Source organism: Cucurbita pepo, chromosome LG04 (genome assembly GCF_002806865.2).
Source record: "Cucurbita pepo subsp. pepo cultivar mu-cu-16 chromosome LG04, ASM280686v2, whole genome shotgun sequence".
Taxonomy (NCBI): Eukaryota; Viridiplantae; Streptophyta; class Magnoliopsida; order Cucurbitales; family Cucurbitaceae; genus Cucurbita; species Cucurbita pepo.
Window position 1 is genome coordinate 4,745,443 of NC_036641.1, and position 11,705 is coordinate 4,757,147.

The window sequence follows — 11,705 nt, forward strand, 5'->3', positions numbered from 1 at the left end:
TTTTTTTTTTTTTTTTTTTTTTTTTTTTTTTTTTTTTTTTTTTTTTTTTTTTTTTTTTTTTTTTTTTTTTTGTCAAAATTAGAATTTATTTTTTAATATTGTTTTCGAGGATTTCGAGGAACCCGAACCGAACTGAAACGTACGATTTCGAGGATTTTTGTTTTATGTAATAATCGTTGAGAAATTGGACTTCATTTAGATTTGACCTAAATCACTAGTAGTTAAGTGAAGCTTGTACTTACAAAATGAGTGAACTTACTGAACCTAAGAATGTTCGATTAAATTAAGCTTAGAAGCATCAATTTGAGCATAAAATGTAAGTGAAATTACTGTTAGAATGTCTCCGAGCTAGATCGGATAAATTGAGGCTATTATATCTTAATGAATATGTCTGATGCATGTATTTCTTGATGGTTAACCATGTTTGTTACGTTAATACGATCACGTTTATGCCTTAAGAGACAAGTCTCATAGGGAATTTATGTACATCATTTCATTGAACCATGATTTTTAATACTGGACCTCATGTGAGTGAGTGCTAGCCCATAATGAGACCTAGGTGGAACGTATATGAGCTCATAGTTACAGTGACAATTACCTTCTTAAAAATGTTGATGTACATACAAATGAAAATGAGGGCTTATCGACCATGGTTGGGCATCGCTGATTGGATGCCAACGAACCATCAAGTAATATCTCAAGACGAGCCAACTAAGCGCCCGATGATTTGGAAAATGAAAGAAAAAGAAAAGTTATGAGAAGTTGGGTTAAATGTCTAAAACATTTTAAACGATGGAAAGGTTTAAGTCATCCCACTCGAAGAAATTGTTCCATGTAATTGCATATTCTAACCCCGATAATAGAGTCACTCACGAAATATTTTTAATACTCAATTTTTTTGTAAGTAACAACGAAGACGGGTGGTTGAAGGCGTCAATTTATCATATATTTTATGCATTTTTAATGGGTTTTGTTTGAACATGTATTGGTTTACAGAGGTCTTTTGTTTCGAATATATCTGTTAGTCGAACATGTATCTCCCTAACAGACGTAATTTAAAACTGTGAGGCTGATAGCAATGCGTAACAGACCAAAGCAAACAATATCTGTTAGCAGTGAGTTTGGGCGGTTACAAATAGTATTAGAGCCAGATATTGGGTTGTGTGCGAGTGAGAACACTGGCCCCTAAGAGGGTAGATCGTAAAATCCCACATCGGTTGGAGAGGAGAACGAACCAAAACGAACAAAATCGAGTTAGATTAAGATCAGTCACATTGGTATAAGAAAAAAAAGAAAGGTAAGAACAACACGGAGTAATAGAAGGTTTATTATAATATATAGTTCAAAGTTACATACGTTATTGAGTAGAAAGAAGCTCACGATTCAAATGAAGACCCTGAAAGCTTTTGAGTCGAAACTAGGGACACGTTTAGATAGGTTTAAGAGGAGGAGATAAGGACCCTATGAGCTTAAATCAAACCCATGGGTGGAACACCGGGAACATGAGGGATAGTGATGGTTGGAAGAGAAGGAATAGAAGGGATAGTGACTGGTGGAACAAAAGGTAAAGGCAAACGAGGAATAGGGATACCAGGCAAAGGAGGAAGAGGAACACCAGGCAAACGGGGAAGAGGAACACCAGGCAAAGGAGGAAGAGGCACACCAGGCAAACGGGGAAGAGGAACACCAGGCAAACGAGGACGAGGAGCCGGGAGATCCGGTAAAAGATGACGACCTGCTTGAGTTACATGAATACACGAAGAAGATAAAGTGACAAGCAAAACAGCGATGAAGAACGACTTGAACGATGCCATGATATCACCTTGCATTGATATGAAGAAGAGATGTGTGTGGAGGTTTTTATACACAAATGTCAACATCCTTGCTCTACTCTACTCTACTCTACTCTACTCTAATCTAATGCCCACGGATCTACCGTTAGTAGATATATTGTTTTTTTTGGGCTTTCCATTTCAAGCTTCCCCTGAAGGCTTTAAAACCCGTCTCCCAGGGAAAGGTTTTCACACACTTATAAACGATGATTTGTTCTCCTCCCCAACCAATGTGGGATATCACAATCTACCCTCCTTCAGAGCCCAGCGTAAAGGCTGACACATCGTCCGGAACTTGGCTCTGATACCATTTGTAACGGTCCAGATCCACCGTTAGCAGATATTGTCCTATTTGGGCTTTCCCTCAAGGCTTTAAAACGCTTCTCCTACGTGAAGGTTTTCTGTTCTCCTCCCCAACCAATGTGGGACATCACAATCCACCCTCCTTCGGGGCCTAGCGTCCTCGCTAGCACTCTTTCCTTCCTTCAATCAATGTGGGACTGCCCCCAAATCCACCCCCTTTGGGACCCAGCGTCCTTACTGACACACCGCCTCGTGTCTACCCCCTTTCGGGGAATAGCGTGAAGGCTGGCACATCGTCCGAAACTTGGTTTTGATACCATTTGTAACGGTCCAGATCCATTATTAACAGACATTGTCTTTTTTGGGGTTTCTCTTTCATGCTTCCACTCAAGGCTTTAAAACGCGTCTCCTAGGAGAAGTTTTCCACACCCTCATAAATGGTGGTCTGTTCTCCTCTCCAACCAATGTGGGACATCACAATCCACCCTCCTTCGGGGCCCAGCGTCCTCGCTAGCACTCTTTCTTTCCTCCAATCGATGTGGGACCGCCCCCAAATCCACCCCCCTTTGGGGCCCAACGTCCTTAATTATACACCGCCTTGTGTCTACCCCCCTTCGGGGAACAACGAGAAGGTTGGCACATCGTCCGAAACTTGGCTCTGATACCATTTGTAACGGCCCAGATCCACTGCTAGCATATATTATCCTCTTTGGACGATTGTGATGTCTCACATTAGTTGGGGATGAAAACAAACCACCATTTATCACGGTGTGGAAACCTTTCCCTAGCAAACCCGTTTTAACGCCTTGAGGGGAAGCCCGGAAGAGAAAGCCCAAAGAGGACAATATTTGCAGCGGTGGATCTGAGCTGTTACAAAAAAAAAAAAAAATTTATTTATAAAGTGAGTTACATTTATCTAAATTAACATTTTTTATAATTAGAAATAAAATATTCTCGTTTGATAATCTTTAAGGTTATTTTCGTAAAATTAAAGGTTAAAATTAAATTCCCTACCATAGTATCTATACTTATTTAATTACTAAATTTATGAGTTGAAAAATAAGAATTTTGTTTTAAGAAGCAAATTTGTAANTTTTTTTTTTTTTTTTTTTTTTTTTTTTTTTTTTTTTTTTTTTTTTTTTTTGCACTTCGAATTTATAAGAATTTTTTGTTTTATTATATAGTTTTTATGCATAGAATAGTGAATTTATTTGAACTATTTCACATATAATCAAATATAAAAACTATAGGGTTGTATTTTAGAAACTTGTTATAAATTTTTATTAATATTAATGACCTAGTCTAGATTAATAAGTTTTAATCATCCCAACTCTATATTACATTAATGAGTTGACCTTGAAGGATTAAAGACTAAAAAATGTATTTAAAAAATCGTAAATAATTAATCTAAAAAACACACCCTCTCCCATTTTTTGTTTAGACGGACATTGTAAGGACCCAAATCCACCGCTAGCAGATGTTGTTTTCTTTGGGCTTTCCCTTTCGGACTTCCCCTTATGGCTTTAAAACGCGTCTTTGTCTTCTTTGGGCTTTCCCTTTCAGATGTCCCCTCAAGGTTTTAAAATGCGTCTCTGTCCGGTGTCTGACTCTAATACCATTTGTAACGACCTAGATCCACCGCTAGTAGATATTGTCTTCTTTGGGCTTTCCCTTTCAAGCTTCCCAGGTTTTAAGACGCATCTGCTAGGGGAAGGTTTCCACACCCTTATAAATGGTGTTTTGTTCTCCTCCCCAACCGATGTGAGACATCACAGAAATTCCCACCTGTTACATATCGAGTGTCCACGAGTCTTGACCCTGTTGGCTAAATGGAATAAATAGTGGCGTGGCTAGATCATATCCTCTTAACAATCAAAACTGACGTGTTCAATAGAAAAATGGTAAGGTGTCGATACTAGAAAACCTCAAATAATTAATTCATACTTTATTTCCAACTTTTCCACTCCTTTCAAAATCACTTGCTTTCCTCTTTTAATATTTTTGTTATAAGGTTAACCCCTTTTGGTACCTAGTTTTGTAGTGAGGAGCTTGGTTCGGAATTTTGAATTCTTATCCCTACACTCTATGTAACAGACCTGTGGGGTCCTATGCTCAGTGAACAACGCTCAATCCTGACCTATGCTCGAGGCTTCATGCGTTCCCCGCGACATAGTCTAATACTTGCATCTATGGATTCATGCATTATGTGCGATACAATCTATAAACCTATGTCCAAGGCTTCATGCATTTCCTGCGACGTAGTCTGTGTCATAGGACCATGTTGCACTGCTCATCAGGAGGTCTTTAGGATATCTCGGGCTATAATTCTAAGAGTTCTTTGTTAATAGTCTTGAAACACAACTAAAAATTTGTTAACAAGTATGCCCTAATCCATATGTGTCATAAACATTTATTTGCCTGTAATTCATAAAAACCTTAATTTCTTATAAAGTGTCTTGATAGGTAGTTACATGTTTTTTTCTCTTGTCTCATTCTCCTTAAGATCGTACTTACCATTATCATCGTAAATGAGTCTCATATAAATTTTCATAGTATTTTGAGTATTTTAAGGTATTGAAGACATCTTATAAGTCTCACAAAGGTATTTTGGTCCGTTACTACCCTAACTCTTGGTTTAAATCCTCAACATATTCCAATGGCCTTACGACGTTATATAACCCCTTTAAACCATGACATAAGGGTCACTTTGGTCATAAGCCAACGATACAATAATTATAGGGGCATTTTAGTCATTTTACGCCTACCTTTGGTTTTGCTCCTTATAGTAATCTAATGGTCGCCAAATTTCATATATAATATTATCATGTCGTATTGAGCATTCTCCTAAAATTCCATTAACAACATAATTCATTTAGTAGGTTTGTGGCTCAAACGCTCGAGTGAAATCTTCNTTTTTTTTTTTTTTTTTTTTTTTTGTGGACACTAAGGTTGAAAAACCTTAAATACTTAGTAACTTTAAACGAACTCACAACCCCCACGTCTTAGGTCATTCTCAAACTTAGCTTAAACCTTTCGATTCATGCCAAGGTGAGGAGGTTTCTGCATCTCACTACGTCCAAAGCTCAGCTTTCATTAAGGGCATTTATGTCATTCACAAATCAGTTAGCTTAATCTCATATTACATGCTTCTTAGTGAAGAAACTTTCTTTCGATACTACAGCTTTTAACATCTATAATTGACTATAAGATATTATTGTCTATCAAGTTTTCTTGGTCATTTTCATTTGAAACTACTTACTCGTCGGTATACGTTGGTACGTTCATTCCCTATGTATCTTAACTATGTTCGAGATGTCTGACTGAAACTTCTGACTTTTTTTTAGCAAAATCATTTTCATGCATATATTAGTGTTTAGTAGCTTACTGAACTATAACTCCTCGTTCACTGTACAAACCTTGCTAAATCTAAAGACCATAAATACTCAAGCCGTGTAGGTTCGCACACCGCATGGGCCCCTTTCCTTGTTGGGCGAGCATACTCTAGAAGCTCTCTATGCCGGACACCTGTTAGAAGTAGTAGCCGTTACGGCAACATTATGTCAAACACAATGGTCATTCTTTTGCCTAGTAGTGTACGCGTTCATACCATCGTGAAGGAATAGGAGTATCCCTTGATGCATGAGCACACATTAATGCATGAGGTCCCAACATTTTCCATTTTCATCGTTATTAAATATAACCTCGCTATCATTTTATTCATATCATATAATTTTTTATATTAGTTACCATATCATTCGTGCGTATACTGGGGTTATATTTCATGTTATTTATCATTTTTCATGTCATCCATATCATGTTATACATGCACTTCACAAGACATAACGTAACGTTTTCATGCTTCCAAACATAAGAATTCATATCGTGCATATAATACGATATGTATCATAACAATCACATAATGTAATCCGAGCATCTCATAATACATAACATTATAAATCATATCAATTTATTCAAAGACAGCATAGCGTTCACATCGCATAACATTTACCTACTAATTCATAATGGTCTAAACGTACAATTTATGACACATGCGAAACCATGAGCACGTGTCAACATACAACATACATTTCATAACCTAACGATGGTAGAACCACTTACTTGGTTGGCCTTAGCCGGCATTCTCCCTAATAGTTTAACGTAAGCTCCCGCTCCTAGAAAGCGTCCCACGTTATCACCGGCCGTTGTTTGCTTATTGGATCGTTCATCGTTTTGTGTTAGTATTTCACAATAATAAAAATAAATCCAACTTGAAATTGTGACATACGACACTAAAATGATCTTATTTATCTTAATTGAGGTTGAAAACAGGTTCGGGAGTGTCGAAACGGTGCAAATTGGTCCAAAAAAGAATTCTCGAGCCGAAAAGCTGAGCCAGAGTTGGAGCCAGTGCCGAGCTGTTTAAGTCGTCGAGAGTTTTTGCGTCGGATGGTGACACGTTTCGCACTAGGGAGCTTCCACGTGTGAAGGCTGATTGCGGGAAGCGTGTAGGCGTTCGGGTCGGTCACGGGCCGCTTCAGACGACTTGGCTGGAATAGATTAGGCCGCGGGTGTTCGGTGTCTGTGGGCTGCAGGAATTCAAGCTGGGCCAAGGACGGTGGATCGGAATGAAGGTGTGGGCTGACAACGGGTATGATTGCGGGTTGTTCCGACCCGGATCCGAGTCCATTGGTATTGTCTTCCCCGAAGACCTCGGATTTTTTTTCAATCCATTACACGTCCGTACTATCGTGAAGGATAAGAGGTATCTCCTAATGCACGAGCAAACAATAATGCATGAGGTCCCACACATTTTTTCATTTTCATTATCAATTAATACAACTCTACTAGCATCTTCCTTCCTATCATATCACTTATCTATTTTGCATGCGTATGTCTGGTTATATTTCATGCTGGTTTGTAATTTTGCATGTTAATCATATCATATCATTCATGTCACACATATATCATATCATAACGTTTTCATGTTTTTTGACATAATAATCCACATCATGCACATATCATATCATATCGTGTATTATAACAGTCACATAACATATCTCGAACATATAATTTAAGATATCATATTACAGACATATCAATTCATCAAACATATCGTACCATAACATATATCGTGTCATTCTCATATCATATCACGATATATATATATATATATATATATATATATATATATATATATATATATATATATATATATTATATATATATATATATATATATATATATATATATATATCATTCATGTATCATATCTCTCTCGTATCTTTTCGTAAATACTTCATAGTCATACCGTTCCATATGCAAATCCTAGTCATATTGTTTCCTAAACTTGTCACAATCTTATTATTCTTATGCATATCATAGTTGTATCTTTTCATAAACATATATTAGTCCTATCATTTCCCAAACGTATCCTAGCCATATTGTTTCATGAACGCATCCTACTCACATCGTTTCATGATTTGAGGTTCCTGATTTAGAAGCATTCGCACTCAGATGGCGAATCCAGCAACCTCTCTCGATTTTCATCAAATGTACCTTAATCTCAGGCAGCAACACATTTCAAATCCATCTCTACAGAGCACTCCGACGCAGAAGATCACCTTCTTCTCTCCGTTGCCGCCCCCAAAATCTCAGCCCTCGACTGGTTTGAGCAATGCTGCACTATTGAGGATTGTTGGGAGTGAGTCCCACATTGGCTAATTTAGAAGAATACATCTCCATTGGCACGAGACCTTTTGGGGAAGCCCAAAGCAAAACCATGAGAGCTTCCGCTCAAAGTGGACAATATCATACCATTATCGAGAGTCGTGATTTCTAACACGCACATCATCGGGGGCCAGTAAAGCATCAACGCCGACGACTGAAGTCCGATGAGGCCGTTCTACTTCTTCTACCTCCATTGAGAAGTTGGTTGGAATTTATTTATTATTTATTATTTTTTTAGGGTGTGAGTGGAGAGAAAGTACGAGCAAGTAATTAAATATTTTACGGAAAGTGGTGTGAGAGGTCGGGGGAGAATTGAGATTAGTTGAATTTTTTTTACGGTTCATTAGACATATACTTCAAAGATTATATTAATAACCTTAAAATTTTCATACGATGGATAATATTGAACTGCAAATAAAATTTTCATACAAGGGATTATAATAATTTTGTGTCCCTTAACTTAGCACTTAAAGAATCAACGAAGAGGTTCCGTGGAGTATAGTAGATTAATGGACGAGACATGCCCTCCCAACTTATCATCTATCCAATCATAAGTATACGTGAGACCGAATCGCTACTAGAATTCATTTATCGAACTTCTATGCCATCATATGGTCGTTTAAAGATGTATTTGTCATACGTGTCACATAATTTGACAAGTCCATGAACGTAGATTAAAGGAACAATGCATGCACTATAGATAGGAATCTAACTCCTATTGTCTTAAATGTCTTTAATATATATATAGAGTTGGGATGAGAAACACTTAATTAAGCCTAGACTAGGTCATTAAAATTACGGGACATCACAATCCACCCCTCTTCGAGGCCAGCGTTCTCGCTGGCACTCGTTCTTTTCTCTCATCGATGTGAGACCGCCACCAAATCCACCCTCTTATGGGGTCCAGTGTCCTTACTGACATCACAATCCATCCCCTTTGGGACACAACGTTCTCGCCGGCATTTGTTCCTTTCTCCAATGGATGTGAGACCGCCCCCAAATCCACCCCCTTTGGGAACAACCTCCTCGTTGGCACATAGTCCAGTGTCTGGCTCTGATACCATTTGTAACGACCCAGAGCCTCCTCGCTGGAACATAGTCCGGTGTCTAGCTCTGATACCATTTGTAACGACCCAGAGCCTCCTCGCTGGCACATAGTCCGGTGTCTAGCTCTGATACCATTTGTAACGACCCAGAGCCTCCTCGCTGGCACATAGTCCAATGTCTAGCTCTGATACCATTTGTAACGATCCAGATCCACCGCTAGCAGATATTGTCCTCCTTGAGCTTTCCCTTTCGAACCCAGATCCACCGCTAGCAGATATTGTTCTCTTTTAGCTTTTACTTTCGAACTTTCCCGAAAAGCTTTAAAACGTATCTAATACCGGAAGGTTTTTGTTCTTCTCCCCAACCAACGTGGACATTACACAAGAACTGTGTAATAAAACAAAAAGTTATAAATTTGAAGTGAAAAAAAAAAAAAAGTAATATTTAATTGAGAATTTATTTTAAGAAAATTGAATGGTCGCAAATTTGCTTCTTAATACAATTCTTTTATTTTTCAACATTCCACAAGTCAACTCATAAATGTAGTAATTAAATAAGTATAGTAAATATGTTAGGTAATTAGTTATTTTTACAAAAATAACCTTAAAAGATTACAAAATTATGGAAATTTTTTATTTTTATTAGAAAAATGTTAACATATTGAGAAAAAAATAAATAAATAAAATACTTGTCTGAGTTTGAAAATTAAAATATTGTATTTAAAAAGATGTTATATATATATATATTAAAGGAAAAAAAAGGAATAAAACATGTTTGACAATTTATCATTAATATCCCCAAAAAAAAAAAAAAAATTGTATTATTCTACAAATTAATAAAAGTAGTAGAAGAAATAATAATATGGAATTTTGAAAATGAAAAATAGTGTCATTTGTCTATAAAAACCTCCACACCTTTCCATATCAATGCAAGGTGAAGCAAATTGATAATTGTGTTGTATCATGGCATCCTTCAAGTCGTTCCTCATCGCTGTTTTGCTTGTCACTTTATCTTTTTCGTGTATTCATGTGACTCGAGCAGGTCGCCATCTCCAACAATTTCCACTAACTCCACTTCCTCCTGCCACCGTCCCTTCATTGCCTCGTGCTCCACCCCTCATCGTGCCCGGTCTTCCACCTATCACCATCCCTTCAGTGGTACCCGGTCTTCCACCCATCACCATACCCGGTACTCCACCTTTCACCGTCCCTTCACTCCCAAGTATTCTACCAATTTCTGGTATTCCACCCATCACTCTCCCTACACTCCCAGGTACTCCATCCATTACTGTCCCTTAACTTCCTCATGTTCCTCGTGTTCCACCCATTAACGTCTTTATCTATTCTACTATCAAAGAATAAACGTGTCGCTAGTTTGGACTCGAAAGCTTCATGGGTTTCAATTTGAATCATCATTTTTATGGTGAGAGTTTTGTTGCTCGAGCTTCTTTCTAGTCCGCTACTACTACGATAACATATGTAACCTTAAACAATATATTATAATAAATCTTCCATACGTGTGATATTAATGAGTGTTATTCTTAGCATTTCCTTTTGTTACTAATACAATGAGTCATATTACAGTTGGATTATAGTAATGACGGGTAACGATTCAACTTTTTCTATTGTATAGTAAGGACGTTTTCATATACGTGTTGATGCGTTTAAATAAAGACATAAACAAACAACTTCTAAAATAATAATTAAAATATTTTATTTACGATCTCGTTAAAAATATTGACAAATTTAATATAAGATACGTCATTCTTTCGTCTCCTTACTTGGCTTCATCATCATCTGTACATGAGACCCTTACCTTTACCGGAAAAATAATAGACATAGGATGAGTATTTAAAAATATTCAATACGTGACCTCACTATTTGGATCGAAAAATGCAACATGTGACATGCTTCACGACGGATGAGACCTATTTTACATGTTCCTTGGGCTCTACTTTCTTTTTCGGGTAGAGTTGGATGCATAGTACTTCTCTACCTACACTTCACAAACGCGTAGATGAACCCACTAGGTGGGTTTGTATATGTTCCCGATCGGCCTCGCTATGAGCTTGTGCACGCTCACGCTACCGAAACCCAAGAGAAAAGAAAGAAGTACGTGTAATATTTGTGGTGTATGCATCAATACATAACATACTGGAGAAGTAATCCATCCTTGTGAAAAAAAACTTTATGCCTGAGATCTTGTATTAAAAAACATGGTTAAAAAATGATTCAGATAATAGTTCCATACTTATCATGGTATATATTCTGTAACAGACCTACAGACATATTTATTGTATTTCATTTACGCTCATCGAACGTTGTATATCAAGGTGTTTCATAGGGCATAAACATGAGCATATCAACATAGCTAACATGCTCAACAATCAAAAGTACATACATAAAAAATATGCGTTAAAATATCTGTAACACTCGAGCCAAGTGGTACATAACTCACACTTAAATATCTTAGAGGTTGATTCTCAAACTAGCACAAAATGGAAAAAAAAAAAAATCTCGGGATTCCTTAAAGAACCTAAGAAAAATAAAAAAAAATTGATTAAAGTGAAAAATTCGGGACAAAGTTAACCAGGGCAAAAAGGTAATTTGACCTCCGCAGACGAGAAAAAGGAAAAGAGGAATGACGTGTCACCCACTCCATAGAGACATGTAGCTGACCCTGATCTAACCCACTGACCCGCGTGTGACCCGAATCGTACTCGAGATCTAAAGTTTGCTCGTGTTCGTGAACCGACCCACGACCTGTGACTACCATTCTGCCTATCGCATGATGTGC

General features: G+C 37.4%; 1 protein-coding gene across 1 annotated transcript; it reads right to left on the minus strand.

The window, feature by feature from the left end:
• Nucleotides 1–1,469: 1,469 nt before the first annotated feature.
• LOC111792824 (RNA-binding protein 12-like) lies at nt 1,470–1,814 on the minus strand. Its single transcript, XM_023674417.1, has one exon. The coding sequence runs from the start codon at nt 1,812–1,814 to the stop codon at nt 1,470–1,472; it is 345 nt and encodes a 114-aa protein (XP_023530185.1).
• Between the last annotated feature and the right edge of the window lie 9,891 nt (nt 1,815–11,705).

Excerpts from the sequence above, each read along its gene's own strand:
- LOC111792824 (XM_023674417.1), bottom strand. The coding sequence starts at position 1,814 with ATGGCATCGTTCAAGTCGTTCTTCATCGCTGTTTTGCTTGTCACTTTA.